Source organism: Temnothorax longispinosus, chromosome 1 (assembly GCF_030848805.1).
Source record: "Temnothorax longispinosus isolate EJ_2023e chromosome 1, Tlon_JGU_v1, whole genome shotgun sequence".
NCBI classification, from domain to species: Eukaryota; Metazoa; Arthropoda; class Insecta; order Hymenoptera; family Formicidae; genus Temnothorax; species Temnothorax longispinosus.
In genome coordinates this window covers 21,106,530-21,127,863 of record NC_092358.1, presented here as the reverse complement: position 1 = coordinate 21,127,863, position 21,334 = coordinate 21,106,530, and the positions used below count along the sequence as shown (strand labels likewise).

Sequence of the window (21,334 nt, the reverse complement as noted above, 5' to 3'; positions counted from 1 at the left end):
CCGTTGCACATTGAATATCAAATAGAGATGGAGCAACGCTTTCAGCGCTGAAAACGTAAAAAAAAAACGCAGCCCTAGTAGCCTCGGTTTTTTGTTTCGGAGAAATATTTCAAGAAATTGTTTTGCTTATCCCTTGTATAAGGGATAAGCTACTCGAACGTTCATATAGGACCGGATTGTATATTTTGACTCTTTTTGTAATAGATGAATAGGGGTTTAGCACATTTTTATTTAAAAATTTTTAAATAAGAAGTTACTTTATACGATACCGAAAACGAATAATAATTCTAATGATTACAAATAATATGTAATTAAATTTTTTGCCATGATAAAAAGATGCAATTTGTAATTTACAGTTATTTCGAGATGCGTAGTCTCTTAATGCTAAAAAAGTGCAATTATCTCATATATGTTTATTTCTACCAATGTAGATTAAATTTAATCTCGGTTTAACATACATTTTATCTTTTACTAATTCTGAGAAAAAAACATAAAAAGTAAGTTAAACCGAGATTAAAGGTAATCTCCCAGGTAGCAAGATGACGTCTAAAGACGTCTTAATGACGTTAAAGGACGTTATTAAGACGGAATTAATGTCATTTGGCGTCACTCTGCTACATGGGCTGCATTGATAGAAATGGACATAAATCTGTCAAAAACAAATTTTGCAAAGTGTTTCCTACAAATTTTGTCAACAGAGAAACAACAAAATCTGTTAACAGAAATATGATAATAAATTACAAAAACCGAGAAGAATTTATTTCATAATTGTTAATGTCCATTTTTATTCATGTTTAGCTTTAATCTCGGTTTAACTTATTTTTCATCTTTTGTTTGTTTCTCTTTCTTAGAACCGTCTCTCGATCTCTTTAATTCTTAGAACTAGAGAGAGACGGTTCTAAGAATTAGAAAGAGATAAAAAGTAAGTTAAACCGAAATTAAAGCTAATCTACATTGATAGAAATAGACATTATATTTTACTTAAAAAAGAATTCCATTTTAGAATTTTTTAATAAACAAATATTTCTGTGACAGAAACAAAATTTTCAAAACTAAATTATAATGTAATTAGGGCCAAGAATCAACTTAAGCCATAATTCATTGAAGAATTATAGAGAACCATCTTTATTTGTATTAGCTGTTGAACACATTTTACCATTTTAAATCTTAAACATACATATGTTATTACCCTCACTGATCGACAGTTATGTTTATTACATACGAAGCAAAATAATGACATTGAAAATTATATCAACTATTGTCACATTGTCACCGAAATATAATAAGGTAATTGGCGCTTTTTGAAGCTAACTCGTTACAAACTAAGAGAAACGATGACTTACATCTGACAATTACTTAATAGTTTTGAATAACATGCAAATTAGTAGTCAATTCGAGTTAATTACATCAAACGAAATTTCGAGATTTGTTAACTTTTGGCTTTTGTGTCAACTGCAGTGCTTTTATCGAATGACATACATTTTTACACATTAGCAAAATTCAAAACAAATCCTTTTCCACTCAACGTTTCTATACATACATAGGTACATGTGAAAACCGAGGTAAGATAAATTATATGTATACTGTGCCTTCGTTGTAATTAAAATAAAAAGAATTTCATTTCAATTTTAAAAAAATCACGACCAATTTGACGAAATTGTATAATGGATTTATTCAGTGCTAAACATTGCTTTTTTCGAGTGTTCTCCATCGTTTAAAAAAAAAAAAATAAAAAAAAATATTTACTCATAAACACATATTATGTGTTAGTAGAGCTTAACGCGTTACAATTTATCTAAAGTCGAGATAAACTATTCCGATTTCCTCGCTTCCTGCAAAAGTTACAGTTCACATAAATAAAATATTGTGAAACACACGCAATGTTAGCTATATAAATGACGCTCTTTTAAGGTTTTCCGTCGGCGAACAGTCATAGCGTTACAAGTCCTATTTTTCGGGAATGTATTTTGATTCGCAGAAAAATATCAGTATTCTATCTCCGATGTATAGTCCAAGGTGTGTATGTGTCTATAGGTATAAGATACAATGTGTGTCCGTGCGTCGGAAACAATGAGGACTAGCAAGTAGGTGGAGATATTATGTTGCACAAATGTACCCATTTTCCAGACACCGCACCGTCGTTTTTTTTTGTTTTTTGATGAATTAGAAATATATTATTTCTAAACGTTATCGGTATATTTCCTTATCTTAGGATTCTAACGCTAAGTGAATATATATGTATGCACGTGGATGCCAGTACAGAGAACACGTTTTGTTTATGTTTTACATTACATTAAATGTAATAATCGCGATATTTTCTCGAAAAATATCGGCCTCGTGTTGCTATTGCCAATTAACAATTGCAAGAAATACTATGGGAGACACACACAATCATCCTGAACACAGAAAGTTCTTAATGCAATAAACGTCAAAATGTTCTTTTTGTTTTTTTTTCTTCTTTTTTTTCTTTTTATGCTCGCCATCTTCTCTCTGAAAATGCACAGATCTGCCCTGGCTTCACACTCGGTAGTTAAAATTGCATCTATAGATTAGGTCTGTCTGTCAATAATAAACATGAGAGAATATTAGGCCGTGGCCTCCTCCGCGTCGCCGTTATTCTCGGCCTCGGCGCACTTCTCCTCGAGTCTCGACTTCTTCTCGGGACTCGCGCCGTCCGCTGCATCCTCCACTGCATCGGCTGCGGCCGTTGATTTCCTCTTTACGCAGCAACTATCGGCTGGAGCATCTGAAGTCGCAAGCAGAAAGATAGATACATTACTACACCGTGGAGCTCTTTCCTTTTTTTAAATGCAGGTATGACAAAAGTGTCCTTCAATAATACCTGTCGAGTCTCCATTTTCCGTAGATTCTGCTTCTTTCTCATCGGACTCCTTCTCCTCGCTCGAGCCATTCTCTTTGGTTTCCTTTGTATCCCCATTTTCAGATGCTTTCGAATCCTCGTCAATCTCCTCCTGCACCACCACCTTCTCCTCTTCCTTCTCCTGCACTACCTTCTTCTGAGGAGTAGTGACTTTTGTTTCCCTGAAAATCACAATGTAGATATAGTATTCTACTATACTATACTGAATAATGTATTAAACGCTCTATGTATAAATACAGACTATGTGTGTAACTAATCCTTTTGTTTCGTAAATTAAACATTGATTAGAAAAGCATATATTCTACAATCCAAAGTAAGTTTACTAATAATTAATAGGATCATTTTTCGTTTAAATTATCATGTAACTGTAACTTATCATTAATACAATATTGATACAAGAAATAATAAATCAGAATGATACAAGACTAAATCATGACAAATAAGTTATAATCGATCACAGACAAGCAAGATTCTATAATAAACAAATTATTGGACTACAAAAACACGCAGCAAAATTAATTCTTATCCCAACGAAAGCGATCGTCTTATAACACTAATGCCGAGAACCGTGACGGAACTGCGATAAAAACCGCGGGGATTCGCGCGATATACATTTCCCGTGTTTAAAATCCGGCGAAGCCGTCGCTGGCGCGCTCCAGCCTCGGGTATTTGCTGCCGTTTCACATTGCTTGGCTGGCAACAAGGACGGCGGCGGCGAACCGAGAGAAATAGAGATAGGACGCCGCCAACGGTGGCGGCATCTAGCGAGTTTAATATTATACCCTCCCCCCGCGACCCGCCCGCCCATCGCGGGTTTGCTCTCCCCTCGCGTCGCCGGCCGCCGCGACCGCCATTACTACCCCCGTCGCACCGCGCTCTCCGCGATCACCACCAAGTCCACACCGACGAGGGCTTCAGCGTGGCGAATCGTTGGACGCTCGCGCTCGCGGTCGTAAACGCGGCGTATAATACGTAACGCGGCGATCTAACACGCGTCCTTTTACACGGCTCTCGACGTCGTGTACCTCACGCGAAGGATGCCGTTATTACTCCTAGAACGTCTTCACGGTCTCGCGACCGCGGGACGGGGGATCGGAAAACCGGTACATAATTGAAAACCGATCGAGGGATAAATATAGAGACGGACGTCCCTCTTTCGCGCGTCTCTTATCATGTCGAGAAGTCTCTTCCGGAGATTATACCGGTTTTGCCCCCGCGGAGGATTCCCCGTGGGCAAGCGATTCTATCGCGCCGATAGAATCTCCGTCGTCGTCGTCGTCGTCCTCATCGCCGGCTACGTCTAATCGACGCGAGCCGGCAGGATCGATAATACACGTCGTCGACCGCTTTCGGGCCGAAGCGCGGAGACGAAGGAAGGAAGGAAGGGACGGCAACGATTTCTCTCGTCGAGTGCGAGCGAGGGAGAAAGTCACGTGAAAGAGAGAGAGGAGCCGAGACGAAGGGATCGTCCTCGCACGTCTTCCTCGAGACCTCGAGAGGGTGGTTGCCGGGAAAAAAAAAACGACGCGTGCGTTGCGCGTACGTCGTGTGTATACGTGTTGTGTATACACACGTACGTACGTGCGCGCGCGCGCGCGTACGTATACATAGACGACGTAAACAAACGAGCGAAGTGGTCGAGGGACAAAAGGAACACGAGGCCGCCGCCATCGCCATCGCCGCCGATCGGCGGCGATGCGCTCGTCTTCGATCGTGCGCGGGCGGACGGTCGCGGGGAGGGTACGGGGAGTCGAGAGCAGAGAGAGAGAGAGAGAGAGAGAGAGATCCAGCGCGGGACGAGACGATGCCGCCATAAAACCGCCGCAAGTAGAGCACGCGTCGGATCGGATCGCGTCGTCGTCGTCGCGCGCGGCGGCGGCGGCGGCGGCAAGGGCAGGCAGGTAATTTCCAGCGATCGTTAGGCGTACCGCGAATCGGCCCGAGAGTATTGTCGCGCGACGCGGCGAGAGATAGAGAGAGAAGGAGAGACGGAGAGGGGCATCGCTCGCTTATTCGTTCTCCCCCCCTGCGCGCCGACCGCACGCCACCCCTTCCTCTCCTCGTGGCTCGCCAACCTTTCTCGTCGTCGTCTCCGCGATAATTCGAAAGCGATCGACCAAGGGCGACGAGGAAACGACGACGACGACGACGTCGTCGTCGGCAACGGAGGACGCAGATCGCGGCGATCGGCGAGAAACGGCTTGGCGCGCGGGCGAACGAACGCGAGGGGGAAACCGACGCCGTATATACGCGCGATTTTTCCGCCGTCGAATCGATAGCCGCCGTTCACCCCGCGTACTCTCACGCAAGACCGGCATGTATATTACTTACTTGACCTCCGTGTCCGCCATACCGATCGATTCTTGATCGTGAGAAATCCACGCACGTTACCGCACACGAACCCGTGTAGAGCACACCTCACCGACACGGCGGTTACGCGTCTTCTACGCACCGGTAAGCACACGTCGAGAGATTCCGGTAACACCGCTGCCGCGTACCGACGCGCAAATGGCAGAGGGAAACGCGCACTGATTCGCCCGAGACCCGAGCGACTCTCCGGCCCGGCCGGCGGGCCGGCGGCCTTCGAAACGCTTTTCTTTCCCGCTCGTTTACAGATGGCGCGCCACGCGCCGTCGCCGGTCACACACGCGCGCGCGCCGCGCTAGAGTCTACAAGGGAAAACCGGGCCAGAGCTCCGTTGGAAACGCAATAACGCAAAAGAGAAATATTAGAGACATCTGGCAAAATAATATCCAACATTCGCATGACGCGTAATGTCGTTGCATCAGCATATTTTTTTATTAAATATTTAACAGCGGGTATTATTTTATAATAATCGAAAATAAATAACGTAACACGTTCCGCGATTCACCATCAAGTACAATTTCAAATTAATTTTTTATGGGCAGAAAGGCGATTTTTCTCTTTGTTTATAAAGATAATATTATGCGGCCGTGACACGATACATTATTAATTCTGTATCCATAATGTGGCAAATTGAATCAACTCGAAGGTTGTATCCGTGGTATCGATCCCATTCCTCATTCCTATACATCGAAATACGTTTATTGCGGATGAACCGTTATATTTATTCCTTTGTTCCTCATGTCTTATTCAGTGTGTCTCGGTCTTTGCCACCGTTGTACGTACGTATGTACAATTCTCGCGCGCGGTATCATCTACGAAGCTGTCGTTCGCATATTAAGCATGCCGACCCTGTCAAACCGTGCGCGCATTTTTGTGAATCCATCGGGAAGAATTATCCCAGGGAACGTCAATATTTGGATCTCAAGCGCGAATCGTGATCGGCGGCAACGGTGAGTAGAAGTAGTCGTCAACGATACTTCCGACCGGGTTAGACATCGGGGAGAGATCGCGTTCGAAAGCATCGACGGAAACACGCCCGATCGCCACCCACGCCGACGAGAGCGATCGAAAGCGAGCGAGAAAATAAGGGAAATTACGACGGTCGCGAACACGGCCATTCGATTATTCGCGGCACGAAGCCTCTCGGCACGGCGACGGCAGCGCCATCGTCGTCATCATCTCGATGTTTCGACGGTTCCCCCACTTCCCACGCTCTCCTCCCCTCCCACCCCGAACGGCCTTCTCTTCCTACCTCGGCGGCTCGTCCAATTAGATCCCACCTTGCGTCGAAAAATACGCGCGCGCTTCCGGCGTGCGCGTCGGCCGGCTTATTTTACGCGGACGGATCGTGTTTCGCCTCGCGCGAAAAACATCCGACTTCGCGCCGCGTCGAGAATGACTCGCCGATATCGATTAGGTCGTGACTCTCGCGCTCGCGATCGTACGACATTCCGACCAACTCCGAACTCCGGAGAGGGTCGCGGCGTCTCCTCGGGCGATAGCGCGCAAGCACGTTCGCGCGCGCGCGACGCGCTTGGGAAAGTTCTAGAAGTTTCGCGGTATGGCAGCGCTTCCGGTGTGCGGGAAAGGTGCGCGACGCGGAGCGGCTTGGCGCATCGCTGCCCGCCCCGCGTCCATGTTACAGGTTGCCCCTCGGCCGCTCTCGATAAAACGCGAGATTTCCCTCGTGGCAACACGACGCTGCAATAACCGTCCACCGTCGCCGCCGCTCGCCGGAGAAATCGGCTGCCCCCTCAAGCGGAGACCGTTCGATCTCTTTTTAGGAACAGGTTCCGTTTAAGTTCTCCCTAGGCTTCCGCTTTCTTCGAGTATTCCGTATTACGACGAGGGAGGGAAGAGGGAGGGGGGAGGGTTATCTCACACGAGGAAATGTATAAAACTATTTCCCTAGAGACCTGACTGTCTGACATTCAATTCAGGACGTGGTTATATATTGTCGCGATAATCGTGCTTTGTGAGGCGTAATCGCATTAGTTTCGCTAATTTCATAGCCGAATGCCTTTACGGTAAATATGAAAGCCGAGTAACAAATCCCTCCACAATTTCCTATTTTAGTCCTCGCGAAGAACGCGATGAAAATATATTAATAGGAAACGCGTATTCCGAAAATAATAATGTATTTTTCCGAGAAACGCCCCTACTCGAAAGAAATCCAACGGCATACTCGAGATAATTTATTATTAATCGCGTTGTCGCGCGGAGCGCGAGCGCATGGTATTTGGCCACGCTTGCGGCAACGTGCCGCCGCCGCCACACACCGCCCGTTCCGTAAATATATTTTTTGTTCTGGCACACGTGCCGGCGGGTTCACGTAAGCACGAAGATAACCGGAGCGAGCGAGCAGCTGCCCCGTGCACCGTGCGCGCAGGTGAGGCGAAACGGCCAGATGCCTCCTTCCCGAGCATCTTTTGGACGAAACCGACTCCGGTCCGGGTGTACATGTACACTCCAGAACTGTACAGAGTTTTCGACGGGACTTTCACAGGGGAAAGCAACGCGCGGCATATAATACGCGTGCGCCCGCAGCGAGAGGGGAATGTTCTCCTTCTCGCTCTCCCTTTCTCTCCCTTTCTCTCCCTCTCTCTTTCTCTTTCTGTTGCTCCCTTCTCTTCGCTCTCTCTTTCTCCGGCTGTCTCCCACGCGCTTCCGTCGAGGCTGAAATTCGCGGCGGTCGCTCGCAGCTCGTCCCCCTTCTTCCTTTCGGCGTCTTTACGTAACGTAAGCGCCCGTCGTAATAAATTAACGATATTTGCTTTGTCGATCGTAATGAGGATTATCCGCCTGTCCGATACAACCGTTCCAGCGGCTGATCGGCGGACCACCTCGAAAACTAGGTGGCCCGATAAGGGCCGTGCTCCCCGCTTTTTCCCACGCGTCCCGCGCCCCGCGACCGCGATCTATTCCGACGGCGGTAACCTATATTCGCCGGTGGCAACACTTTTGCCACCACTGTGTCGGGGCTGCTAAAAATAGTCCGACGCGCGCATCTAAATTTTCATTTCGCTGGACTGAATTCCGCTTCGCGACCGGTGTGTCGCTCTTATTAAGGTGCACTTCACCGTGCACTTTCGGGTCTAGGTTCCCGAGTACTCGTCGCGCTCACGTTCTCTCGCGGGAACGTAACAAAGCGAGAAAGAAAGAGTGCGTGAGGGAGGGCGGGGGGAGAGGGGAGGAATCAGAATTAGAAGTGGAAATACACTTGGGTGGCGGTCGACATGTATTTCCAGCAGGGGCCTACATACGAATACGATTTATTAATAGCGCCCCGAATAAATACCGCCCCAAGGATACGCGCGTCGAGTACCTTATATATTGCGTTTTCGCGCGACGGTCGCAAAGTCGCTCCGCGCGTGAAAGCGCGCGCGTAGCGTAAAGAAACCTATCAAAGAAATCTGCATAATGAAGCCGGCGGTATATATTGAGATCTCGGGGGCAGATATATTCCCTCGGCTTGAGACGACAGATCCCGTCGTCGTGGATTACACGTTGATATATATATATATGTATATCGAGATGACGAAAGGGAATGGATTATCGATTGCGTGGCTGACATTAAAATGGTGGAAAAGCGCCACGCGATTCACATCTGTGGGATCCCGAAGTAACTAAAAATCTACGTCGGGTGAGAGGCTCCTCGCGTGCACCTTTGGTGAATAATGTATGAGTCTCGGTCTCGGAAGATTTCGAGACTGATTTCCCAATTGTACTCGCGTATAGATTCGACGAGGATCGAGGAATGCTCGTTTTATTCGGGATCCCATATCTTTTTCCCAGACGAGACGTTTCCACGTAAGGAAAGGCGCGCTTTCCTTCGACAAATTGGCTCGCCGCTTCGAGTCATGGAATCAATAGAGAGCGGGTGGACGCGCGCATCCCATAGGGTAGAATCAAACCGAGCTTAACCCTAAACAGTATGGGCGAGCTCCTATCGGCCCCTTTGTGTATGTCCGACGCATGTTGGAACACGCAAACAAGAGTGGTATATATATACATGCAAATTGTGTGGATCATCTTCGCGATATGGGGCACGTGGCATGGAACACAAACAATGCGCACATAGGCACATATAAACCCAAGAATTCATAAAGAAGGCTCGAAGTCGCAGTAAATGTCTGCGTTGCATGTCTGATGCGTACTTTAATATATTTATGAAATTGTTGTTCAATATAAAAAGTAATAAAGGAGATAAAAGGGGCTAATGTGAACCACAAGCTGGATGTACATGCTAAAAATGCATTATATTGTTATAATTTAGATAAACAGCGTAACATACGTTTCGATCTGAAATAAGGCCATCTTCAGTGCATTATAATAAAAACCGTATTCTTATCTAATAATATTCTTATATCTATTATAAATATTCTTATCTTCACGTACTTAATATCTTTGCTTCCCGTTATTGGCGTATACCATTGGCTCGACCGGTTCGTCTCGACCCGATATCTATCGTGATTTGGCGCGATTAATCAGTCGATTCGGCGGTATATAAATTTCTCGGGTGTAGCCGTAAAACTTGCGCGCCTGGCTACCTCTTTTCTTCTCTTCTCTTTATCCAGGCCTTTATCGCGTGACGTTCAGAGCGCGGCGGTGCTACATACGAAAATGCCGCCGTGTATTCGAGCTGCTGGCCTGACCCGGTCGCACCTTTTTGACTCGCGAGCAACCGGTTCGCGATCGCGTCCCGTCTTCCTCTCTCGCCCATCCTCGCCCCCATCCCTCAGCCTCTCGCCGTCTCTTTCTCTCTCCCTAGCACTCGATACCTCTCTTCCTCTATCTCTTTTTCTCTCTCCCGCCTGGCCTGGCGCTTTCCCGTCGGTCGACCGTTCTAAAACCGCGCCGCCTCTGTCTACAGTTGGGAACTAATCGGCAAAGGATTATCACAGGTCAGCGGGTGTTCAACCTTCCGTACACCTACCTACCCACGGTTCGATACCGCGATACTCAGTATCCGATCATTATTAATAGCCCGACGCCGCCATTACCGTCGCCGCATCATCGCCACCAATCGCCACCGCCGTCGAAACCCTCGGAAACGCTGCGACGATCATCCTCGCCGCGCGGAGTCTATTCGAACCAACGCCAGGCCGCCTTTCCGAGCTTTCGAACCGGTTCCCCCGTTGACGTGACTGACAGCAACAAGTCACGTCTGTTATCCTCCGACCGCGGTGTTCCGCGTCGCGCGATGGCGATACGACATTTGTAGGGCCCGCACGTAAAGCCGACCGATTTATTCGGCGCGCTCGCTTTTAATATGTATTCCCACCGAAAACAATCGGACGAGGTATTTTGGACGATTGTAGCGTTCCCACGAAAGAATATATATATATATATATATATATATATATATATATAATGAAAGAGAGTTTTATACGCTCTTACGTAAACACTCTCGAAGCCTACTCTCGTCTAATAATTTCGCGTGTGTATCGGATTAGAACGGTCGATTTCACTCGTACAATAGTCGGTCTGTTTTATCTTCGAGCACCGCGGCCGCGATGAAACCTCTCGCGTGCGGCGGTACGCGTCGTTCGCAAAATTATTGTACGCGAAGTGCTCTGCCTCGGTGCTCGTTTCAATATTGCTCGTATTCATGGATGTGACTCGCTCGACCTCTCTCCCAATTCGATAATCCTGAGATAAGAAATACTATTATGATAGAGCGCGCGCGCGGACTGTTTTTCTCGATCCCCACGGAGAGCTCGGTTTCTCAACACAAACTGTGGCTGGCTGAAAGAGATATCTCTCAAAGAAATTAAATTAAAGAGATGAGTGAAGAGGTAGACGAGCCGCGAAATAGAATTATGGATGAACGTCGGTGTTGTCGAGAGAAAAAGGACTTGGAGCGATCGAAAGGGACTTGTCGACGAAATATTCAGTTTAAACTGTCATTGCAATGTTTAACAGAATTTATAATGTTTAGATTATATCATTTAGAGATTGTCATGCATTATCTATCTTAGCAACTTTTTTGCGTACAATGATTTTTTGGCGTTTAGCTAGAACACTAGAGCGTATTCAAATTCGCCTATCAGTTTTCGGATCTAGAATGCAAACACAAAATACAGCGACACAACCGAGAAGTGAAGAAGCAAGTATATAACGCCGGAGAAAGAATTCGCTCAGACGTTCGCGATATCTCGGAATGAAAGAGGAGAGAGAAAGAAAGAGAATTTTTTTTTATCGCGATATATGTCGGGCGCGGCGTTAGATTGCCGGCGATAATTCTCGCGGTTACGCGTGTGTCTGCGCTTTTCGAGAGTGCGTTTCCCAAGCGATAAGTCGCGCCCGGGAATCCGACGTGACGTTATCCGCGAAGGAGATAAAAGCGCGGTCGTGCCGCCGAGAGTGCGTGCGCGCGTATGGTTTTCAGCGGTTCCAAAATTTCAAAAGCAACCTTGACGGCGGAGCGACATAAGTTTTTCGGTCGGCTGACTCAGAGAGCTGCCATTCTCGTTGTCGAGAAACGTGACACAATCGTCTTCTCGGAGCGCTCGTTGCGCGATCAGGGCCGGCTCGTGGCACGTCCGGGGCCCCGAACGGTCCCCGGGTTTCGGAAAGAGAGACTCCGGCGGGAATGTCGACGAAATGGGGTCATGGCTGTTTCCAAACTCGAGCGTATTTCGAAAGAGCGGTCCTCTTCAAGAAAAGTCTCTTTAGTGTGGAAATAACATTCTCTGATAACAAATTCTCCGACATAAAAGCATTGTCGGAAACGATTAGGTAACCAGTATGACTAATACTAATTTTTATGTATAACCTGCTATCTTAACAAGGATGTTGGAGTAAAATAGAAGAAACAGCAGTATTAGTGATCACATACATCTTTCATTAATTTCTACTTAATTAAATTAGTAAAATACGATCGATATAATTATAATATAAAATCAATTAGAAAAAACGCCATTTTACATAAAATTCTCACGAACAACATTATTAGATTACAAAGATCCAGTCCTGACTGTAAAGTGGGATTTTTCCTCTAACAATAAGATTCTATATTTAAATATTCATATATATACATATATATACAACATCGTTGTTTTCCCGATCTTTTTAAGATTGCCTTCGATTACGATTCAGCATCAATTTAATCGCGTAAATTTTCAGAATATCAGAATTATCAGAATATTGGCGCGACGCAAGTTATTTCGTTTCGATAATGACGTTCACGTCGAGGAGTCGTGCGGTCTAAATGGCTCCTCGGGTCGGGAGAAGCCAGCGGCGTTCCGCTTCTGTACGCGCGTATCGCGTGACGTTGCGCGCGGACGTCGCCGGTCGCGGCGGGTCGCCGAGATGGTGGCCGTTCGGCCGAGCTCGGGTCGGCTCGGCTCGGCCGCGGCTTCGGTTCCGGGCGGCGCCGCGCGGCGGCAGCACCGGCCGAGTCCGCGCGCCGCCCGTACGACGCTACATCTCTCGGCGGCGCGTCGAAGCAACAGCTGACCCACGGCGCACAGTAGCTCTCTCGCCTCCTGGAGCGGCACCTCGTCACTTTCGCACTCGTGCGAAAAACCCCCCCGAACGTACGAGCGGTGGAGGAGTCGCGTCGCCATCTTTAGGCACGGTTGTATCCCATCGGCCCGCCGTGTCTCCGTCGACGTCATCGCCGTCGCCGTCGCCGTCGCCGTCGCTGGGCCGTCGACGGCACACAATCGTGCACGTTACTTTGGAGCGCGCCGTGTGCGCCTCCGTGGACACGCGACCGCGACGCGACGCCGGGAAAAAAACGCGAGAGCGAATCTCCGAAATATAAGTATATTGACTGTGCCGCCCCGTTCGCCGTCGCGCTTCGATTTACATTAAACGTGCCGGGGCGCGAGAAAGAGACGAGGAGAAGGTGCGCGGATCGCTCTGTCCTCTCCGTTTTTTTCGCTACTCGCCTGGCGAACGTCACGAGGAAGGACACACGACCGCGGTTGAAAGACGAGGACTGGCGAGTGGTGAGTACGAGCGGAGCGAGCGGTTCGGTCGGTCAGGACGTCACCGTCGCCGTCGTCGGAGCGCCGTTCGGCCGTCTGCAATTTCGCCGCCTTCGTTCCCTGTCTGCGTGTCGTTTCGCGTGCAAAAAGAAGCTCGAGCTTCGCCGCCGGGCTCTGCGCGCGCGACCATCACACAGTGAAACTCGGTGCTGGGTGACTGCTCCGCTCGCGTCGGCCAGCGCACGGGCCACGGGACACACGGGAGCGGGTGGGCGAGAGATACCTGAGATCGCGGTGCCCGAAACGGAGCGGGCCGGATAGGAGAGACGGACACTCGTGCCGTGCCCGACGGACGTGCACGCCGTGTTATCCGCGGGCGGAAGGGCGAGGGAAGGAGAGAGAAACGGCATCCCGCCGCCGCCGTCGCCGCCGCCGAGCAACGACGACGGACTGGTACAATTGACAGAGAAGATGGCGCGAGCCGTGGACGAGGATCGCTGCTGACCCATTTTTTTCCGACGCGCCAAATCACCGGGAGTCGGGGGCCCCCTCGCCGAAGGACGACGACGACGGAGGAGGAGGAGGAGTCTCTCCCTCGCCTCCCTCTCCCCTCTCTCTGGCTCTCACTCGCACTCGCGCTTTGATGTGGGCGAGCGCCGTTCGCGGTGCGTGGTGACGTTCGCCGGGAGGAATATACTCGGCGACAGCGGGGAAGGAAGCCGTAGGAGTGTGAGAGAGAGAGTGAGAGAGAGAGAGGAAAGAGCCCAGAGGCGCGCGGAGTCCGGAGTTGCGCCGGGCCGGGAGGGTGCCGCTCTCTCGCGTCGCGCTCGCGCTCGCGCGCGCGCTACTACTTCGCCCCCCCCTTGCGTGTGTGTGTTTTGTGTGTGGCCTGTTTTTTCTACCGTGTGAATAATACTCGCGCGAGTGTACGTGTTTAACCCGTCTCTCCGGCTCTCTTTCCCCCCTCGCCGCCCACCCCCCGTGTACCCTACGAGATCTCCGGGGGTTCACCTGTCCGACGGCGGCGGTGCCCCGAGTGCCGCGTCGCGTTTACCCGATCTCTGGGTACGTGGACGATATCTCGCGAGGGGATAAGGACGATAAGGGAGACCCTCGTCTTCGTAAGTTGTCATTATCGTCGGTGCGCGGACGTTTCGCGTTGACCCGCCACGAAGAGAAGACGTCGTGGGGCCGATCGGCAGCGCGTGTTAGAAGGTGGCAAAAATTCTGAGAAGATCGGAGCTCGGCGGAGCCCTGGCAGGCTCATCGGCGGCTGCGGACGCGGACGTACGCCGACGAAGACGTAGCAGTCCTCTGGATTACCTCAAGTCCCGTGGTGCTGCTCTGGCAGACGCGGGCATCAGCGCGGCAGCTAAGATGGGCAACAATGCCGCGACCGCCAACAAGAAGGTCGACGCCGCCGAGAGCGTCAAGGAGTTCCTCGACAAGGCGAAGAAGGAGTTCGAGGACAAGTGGAAGAAGAACCCGACCAACACCGCCGGGCTGGACGACTTCGAGCGGATCAAGACCCTGGGCACCGGCTCGTTCGGCCGCGTAATGATCGTCCAGCACAAGCCCACCAAGGAGTACTACGCCATGAAGATACTCGACAAGCAGAAGGTCGTCAAGCTGAAGCAGGTCGAGCACACGCTCAACGAGAAGAGGATACTGCAGGCGATCAGTTTTCCATTCCTCGTATCGTTGCGCTTTCACTTCAAGGACAACTCTTACCTGTACATGGTGCTCGAGTACGTGCCCGGCGGCGAGATGTTCAGCCACCTGCGCAAAGTCGGCCGCTTCTCGGAGCCGCACTCGCGCTTCTACGCGGCCCAGATCGTCCTCGCGTTCGAGTACCTCCACTACCTCGACCTCATCTACCGGGATCTCAAGCCGGAGAATCTGCTCATCGACTCGCAGGGCTATCTCAAGGTTACCGATTTCGGCTTCGCCAAGAGAGTGCAGGGACGGACGTGGACCCTGTGCGGCACGCCCGAGTACCTCGCCCCCGAGATCATCCTCAGCAAGGGCTACAACAAGGCGGTGGACTGGTGGGCGCTGGGCGTGCTGGTCTACGAGATGGCCGCTGGCTATCCGCCATTCTTCGCCGACCAGCCGATCCAGATCTACGAAAAGATCGTGAGCGGCAAGCCGCGCTTCCCGTCCCACTTCGGTTCCGACCTCAAGGACCTGCTGCGCAATCTGCTCCAGGTCGATCTCACCAAGAGGTACGGCAACCTCAAGGCGGGCGTCAACGACATCAAGGGCCACAAGTGGTTCGCCAGCACCGACTGGATAGCCGTCTTCCAGAAGCGAATAGAGGCGCCGTTCATACCGCGCTGCAAGGGACCAGGCGACACCAGCAATTTCGACGACTACGAGGAGGAGACCCTGAGGATCTCGCTGACGGAGAAGTGCGCCAAGGAGTTCGCCGAGTTTTGAACGCTGCGCCGGCTCGGCAGATTATTGCTCGCAACAGCAGGTGGATACGCAACGTCGTGGTCGCGTCTCATCGTCGCAGAGCCGACGCGGCACGGCGCTCCTTCGTCATCGCCGTCGTCACGTTGGTGATTCGCTTTTTTTGCGAAAAAAAGAGAGAGAGAGAGCGAGCGAAAGAGAGAGAGAGAGTTAAAGAACGGAAGAGAGAAAGAGTGAAAGAGCGAAGGGTGCATCTGTGTGTCAGCGCGCGCGCGTATATCCGCGTTTAACGAAAGCTCTCGAAAGCCAGGCAAATCGGAGTGAGCTTTTTTTGGGGGGAGGGGGTCGAAGTTTCTCGCAAGCGATCCTGGAAGGAAGAGGGGGAGAGGGAGATATAGAGAGGGAGAGAAAGAGCACGTGGCAATTCGCGCGTTTCATTGCGACCGAACTCGCTAGACATGAGAGAGAAGGTTGATACGGGACGTTTACACGCTGGCGTTCAAACGTCCAAAAATTGTATACACACATAATTTTTGGTTGTTACATATATAGTTACATATATATACGTCACACGCCAGCATCACTTTTTACATGAAGAAATCTTTTTTTAGCCGGTTAATCGATTCATTAACGTAATGTAAGGACTGTATACTATATATATATACATATATATATATATATATATATATATATATATATATATATATACATACATATATATATGTGTGTGTATCCGTTCGCCACTCTCGTATTCCTCTATGCCCCCTCGCCCTCCCTCGCGCCCCCCTGCCATCCATTGACGATAGCTTTATGATCCGGTTTACGGAGGAGGCCGTGTGTAAAGTTTGTTCCCAATGATTAACTGTTATCAGCGTCGGAAATGTCACCGTACCGAAGTTACCTTGTACATATAGTCTCTCGTTGTCTTTACGAACGTTTCCTATCTCCTCCGTTCCTTCGTCCGTCCCCCTGCCCCTGCCCCTCCCCGTCCTTCATCACGCGCAGCGTCGTCTCCGGTGTCTTCTCCAACTCTTCGGTAAGCACCCCCTCTCCCTCCCCATCACTTGTTCACCCCCTCGATTTTCTCTCGCATCACAACACACACACACACACACACACACACACACATACACATTCGAATCGAGAAGGAGGTATTGTACCGCACTGCGAAGCGAGTCATATCGTGCATCGTTCGTTATCTATTTGTCTCTATCTTCTTTATTCGTCGTGAGAGATCCATTGAGAGAGATTGTGTGTGAGAAAGAGAGAAAGAGGGGGAGAGAGAGAGAGAAAGTACGACGCCCGTACTCATCGTGAGTATGATCCACATTTGTACAACTAGTCGTCACATACATACACACATATACGCATACACATTCATAACACGCATACATAAACACAGACACAAAATAAACATATAAATACGATAATCTGAAATAATGTTTATATTTGAAACACGTTTTCTATCAATCGCCGATGACGGGCCAATTGGAGGAGACACGTGGCTTCTTTATACCCGCGGGCAAAATTCACGCGAGGAATATTTCTGTACACGCAAGACAGGCCGGATATCCATATGTATGCTCGTCATCGTCGAAACACCCGGTGCATCCGCACGCTGCGCATGGAACGGTTTTAATCCCTCGCATCGTCCCGACGTATTTCTTGTTGTCTGCGCTATACACCGAAAGATTAAGCGTTTAATTCTCCATACGTAGACCAAGTACGAAACATACAGGGATACTCTCGCCATCGCGAATTGTTGTATACAGGAGAAAGGGGGACTCGCGGGGCGACCGGTATCTATCATATTCCAAGTTTTACCGTGGGCATGAGGATATCTTTATTACAACACCAATATTAGAAGGAATGAGGCTATTAAAGCTGCGAATATACAGTTTGGGTTGTTAACAGTTTTCTCGTAAAACCGAGCTTCAACGTGTAACGCAAGTGTTACGACGGTATCGTCGACGTCGTAATGTAGATGTCTTTGAGAATTGTTAAAGACTCGTCACAACACGTAAAATGAAAGGAAAACAAGCAAGAAACCCTGACTAATGATCTCAACTCGGCAAGAAACGTGATAGAACGAGACGGAAGAGCGCAGGGGAGAATATGGGACGTGGTAAAAACGTACTAAACCGGAAGCGAATAAATAAGCATCGCGGTAACGAAGCACATTGACGTAAAAAGATCGGAAGCTAATGGCGAAACTTGGTGGCCGCGATGACGCGATCGGAGATCGCGTTGGGCCACGCGCAAAACTGTCATATCTCTCTCTCTCTTTCGAACCGGGCGAAACCGGGCGAAATCAGCTTTCGAGACCAAAAGATCTTCGCGCGTTTGACGTCAACATCGCCGGTAGACGAAGTTTCGTTAATGAGTAAAACGGTCGTTCAGAATTGGATTGGGCACACGCCAGAAGCGCGACGTGACTGGCCGGGTATCGATTCACAGCGGCGATGGGCTAACACGCGCGCGGACAATGCGGAGGAAATGCGGCACGTAAGTTGACGTTACGAAACTTTTATATCCTTTTAGCATTCGTGATGAGCCGAGTATGAAGTTTATCGCGCGTCTATGCCGATGCAAGTTTTCAAAGTTTAGTTCGGTCGAACGAACGTACTACCGATTCTGGCGGACGACGCAATAGACGCAACGTGTTATTTTTTGCGTTATATACTGAAAGAACTATAATAATATGAATTTTTATGTCGGAACGTATTATCCGATCGAAGTACGACTTTGAAGACTTTGCGTTGCATTCAATTCAATGCGAATATCGATGTTGCCCTTCCGCGCGTTAAACGAGATCGGAATTCTGCCGGGAAATTATTAGGTCATGAGAGCGATCAGCTGATCGACGCGATGGGGTACAACATCGTGAATCTTCGTGCAATCTCCAGTTGATAGGCGATGCGGAATACAGAAAGACGGACGGCGCGCATTCGTTGCACGTATACGAGTGTAATTTCGCGAGTGACGATAGATCAAAGAGGGGGATCCGTCATCTCCTCCCCTCGCTTGTACCACACGGGACGTATACTTATATCTTCCTTCCTACCTTTATACGCGAATGCACACGCCGTTCGTTCGTTTGCACACGCCGTGATGTTACGGAGGAATTGGAATGAGGGGAGGAGGTACGGCGGTGGCGGTTTTGTGCGACTCGCAGCAAAATAAGCAAAGTACTTGGCGCGGCTTCGTGACGAGATTTTGGGATAACGAGATCTTGGCCGACGCGGTATGCAATTGCGCTCGCATATACGCATGTATGTATTGTACATACATGTATGTATTATTCATACGTATGTGCGCGTATGACGAAGAAATTGAAGCACTACTAAGCATAACAGAAGCTAAGCCACTTGAGACAAGATTCACAAGATTGCATTGATATAATTGTTCTACGAAATAGCATTGCTGGGCTACATCTGCAGTTATTATTAGTGTAACGGCTGCGACAAATGGATACAAATTATTTGCTTCAGTAGCAGGCTTCTCAAATCGTTTTTCGCACTTTTTTTCCGTTTTCTAGCTCAGAGAGATCCAAGTTATTCTCGGTTCTTCAATCCCAAGTAATATCACGAGATCTCGTTTGCTCTAATTACATAAATTTGCGACGATTGTATTATAGAATTTTTGACATCTTTTAATGTTTGAATTTTAGTCTAAATTTGGTCTAAACGGATTATACATTATATTCTGATTACTGATGATGTGAAACTATTTATTTCGCGAGAGATTATGAATATGTGAGTCCATATCTAAAAAATATTACAAAATTGGAACGGATTTGATATCCAGATTTGACGCCTTCAAATTAAGAACAGTTCCTGTTTATTTTCTGATTCAGGACAATTGATCTATATCTGAACGTATGACATTTCCTCAAAGAGAACTCTGTGCTTTGCTAATTCGATTCGTCGAGTCGAGCATTTCCTATTTTTTCAATATCGATTATCCTTCGACAGCCGTCGAGATGCTTGTATTATCAAGATAATCAATCCGTCAATAACAATCTCAGGAATCTTCAGTTAACTCGCATTCCTATGTTGCTCACTAATGCAACCATTACTTATCTCGCCTATCGAAATCTAGTGAGAATTTAGATTTTTTTTTTACCTAACACGAAATAGAGATTAATATATTTCAAGTATCGCTGTTAATTTAACTTTCGTTCTCCGCGATAAACTTCTCGTTCTCTTTCTTTACCCGATTTAGATAATATCGTATTTTTGCTAACTTTTGACTTCTTTCCGACGATTAATCCAAGTTCAATATTGATATTCTAAATTAAAGTGGCTATCCATTTCTTTCTCAACAGATATAATTATCGTGCGTAATTTTCTATCTTTAATCTATCTTTAAATTTGATAAAACGTGTAAAGCAGAAGATGAGACGTCGAGATATTCTTTAATAACGTCATGCGGAGCTGCGCCGCGAATAACTTCGCCGAAGTTTAGATGCCATATGTGGAAGGTAGACCTAATGTTGCCGTAAAATCCGTGATTACACGGATTTCGGAACAGGGAATGTACACGAGCGAATGCTGTTTGAGTTGCACAAACATCGCCGCAAATAATCTCCGCAATTTTCGTCGGAAACCCGGTTACTACCTCGCGCGCGTGTATGCGTGATAACCGTTATCAGTCATCATTTGCTATCAGTTCTTATTATAGAAGACGATCGTCGCTATTGCCGGAGATGCAGAGAAGATAACCATCAAGGGTATCGATTAGAATTATTTAAATCGTATCGTTCAAAAAGAGATTCATCTTGCGAACGCGTTGATAAAAGAAATAATAATCGAGTACCCGTATGTCCTTCATCTATCGCCTTTTGACGACAAATATTCTCGGAAGAATTTCATTATCAGTATATCTCGGTATCTTTTTTCTTTGTAATCCGAATAACGGTATTTATCTGAAACATTTCTTATTCTCAGGATTAGCTGGTATTTAACGCCACGACGCGCAAGAATTTTGATTAATGAGACACTCAAATCGCCGTGTAGGTGAAAATAACTTTCGGAAGAGTTACGGTTGTCGGCATTTTAGTCGCGAAGCGAGCAATAATAATTTTTATCGGATGATTACGACCACAATCGTGTTAATGTTTTATTGTCGACATCACAGACTGGAGGATACGACAGGGCGAATTATCGTCGCTTGTATTATTGATAAGGACCTTCGTTGTTCTTTCCTGGCAAGTTATATCGGCCATTTGTTACCGGATAGATAATACGATATCGATCGGCGGCTCGCGATATTAAGGGCTATGTCAGTAGCAGCGTAGGCATGTCAGGCGGCTACGTTACAACGTGATAAAAAGGAGGTGTCCACTTCTCATGTAAAAATAATTTTATCGCGATCGCGCGAACTTGGCCTTACGTGGATCGCGCAGCGTATGGAGTATATACATGGCGTCGGTGTTTTGAAAATTGAAGGGGGGAGGATATCGTTCCCTATGATCTGCAACTGTAATTCTATATTTAATTTAATAGACGATACAGGCAAGTTTTATACATTCTCGTATCTTCCAATACACGTGTTTGTGCGTGATCCGAGAACACGTTTAGTTTATCTCGTTGTAATAAGGAACGAAGCTATATTCCTCAATAACATATCACTGTGTGTACAGGTGTACTCCGTGCATGAAGCAAATAATTCTGAAATAACTTTAATTCCGCATAATAAAATGATGCAGCAGAACGCAGCTGCACAATAATTT

The 21,334-nt window shown here is 47.9% G+C and overlaps 2 protein-coding genes and 1 long non-coding RNA gene across 4 annotated transcripts in view; 2 read left to right on the top strand and 1 right to left on the bottom strand.

Moving 5' to 3' along the window:
• Positions 1–1,097: 1,097 nt before the first annotated feature.
• Positions 1,098–5,445, bottom strand: LOC139816741 (uncharacterized). Of its 2 annotated transcripts, none has more exons than XM_071784454.1 (3): positions 5,213–5,445; positions 2,843–3,042; positions 1,098–2,746 (listed from the first exon to the last, which is right to left on the bottom strand). In XM_071784454.1, exons 1-3 carry the CDS (start codon positions 5,230–5,232, stop codon positions 2,586–2,588), a joined length of 381 nt encoding a protein of 126 aa, XP_071640555.1. In that variant the 5' UTR covers positions 5,233–5,445; the 3' UTR covers positions 1,098–2,585. The 2 variants fall into 2 exon arrangements, with proteins under 2 accessions (XP_071640555.1, XP_071640563.1); XM_071784462.1 differs by lacking the exon at positions 5,213–5,445 and adding an exon at positions 3,494–3,513.
• A 536-nt stretch (positions 5,446–5,981) lies between these two features.
• Positions 5,982–21,334, top strand: part of LOC139816753 (uncharacterized) — a 278,339-nt gene continuing 262,986 nt past the window's right edge. The window contains exon 1 of the long non-coding RNA XR_011733076.1: positions 5,982–6,198. This is a non-coding gene — a long non-coding RNA (uncharacterized lncRNA). The remainder of the gene's footprint in view (positions 6,199–21,334) is intronic.
• The window catches only part of Pka-c1 (Protein kinase, cAMP-dependent, catalytic subunit 1), a 34,836-nt gene continuing 23,526 nt past the window's right edge, over positions 10,025–21,334 (top strand). Inside the window, exon 1 of the mRNA XM_071784436.1 lies at positions 10,025–21,334. This exon is cut by the window's right edge and continues 23,526 nt beyond it. Within this exon, the coding sequence (XP_071640537.1) occupies positions 14,563–15,624 (1,062 nt within the window). The 5' untranslated portion in view covers positions 10,025–14,562 and the 3' untranslated portion in view covers positions 15,625–21,334.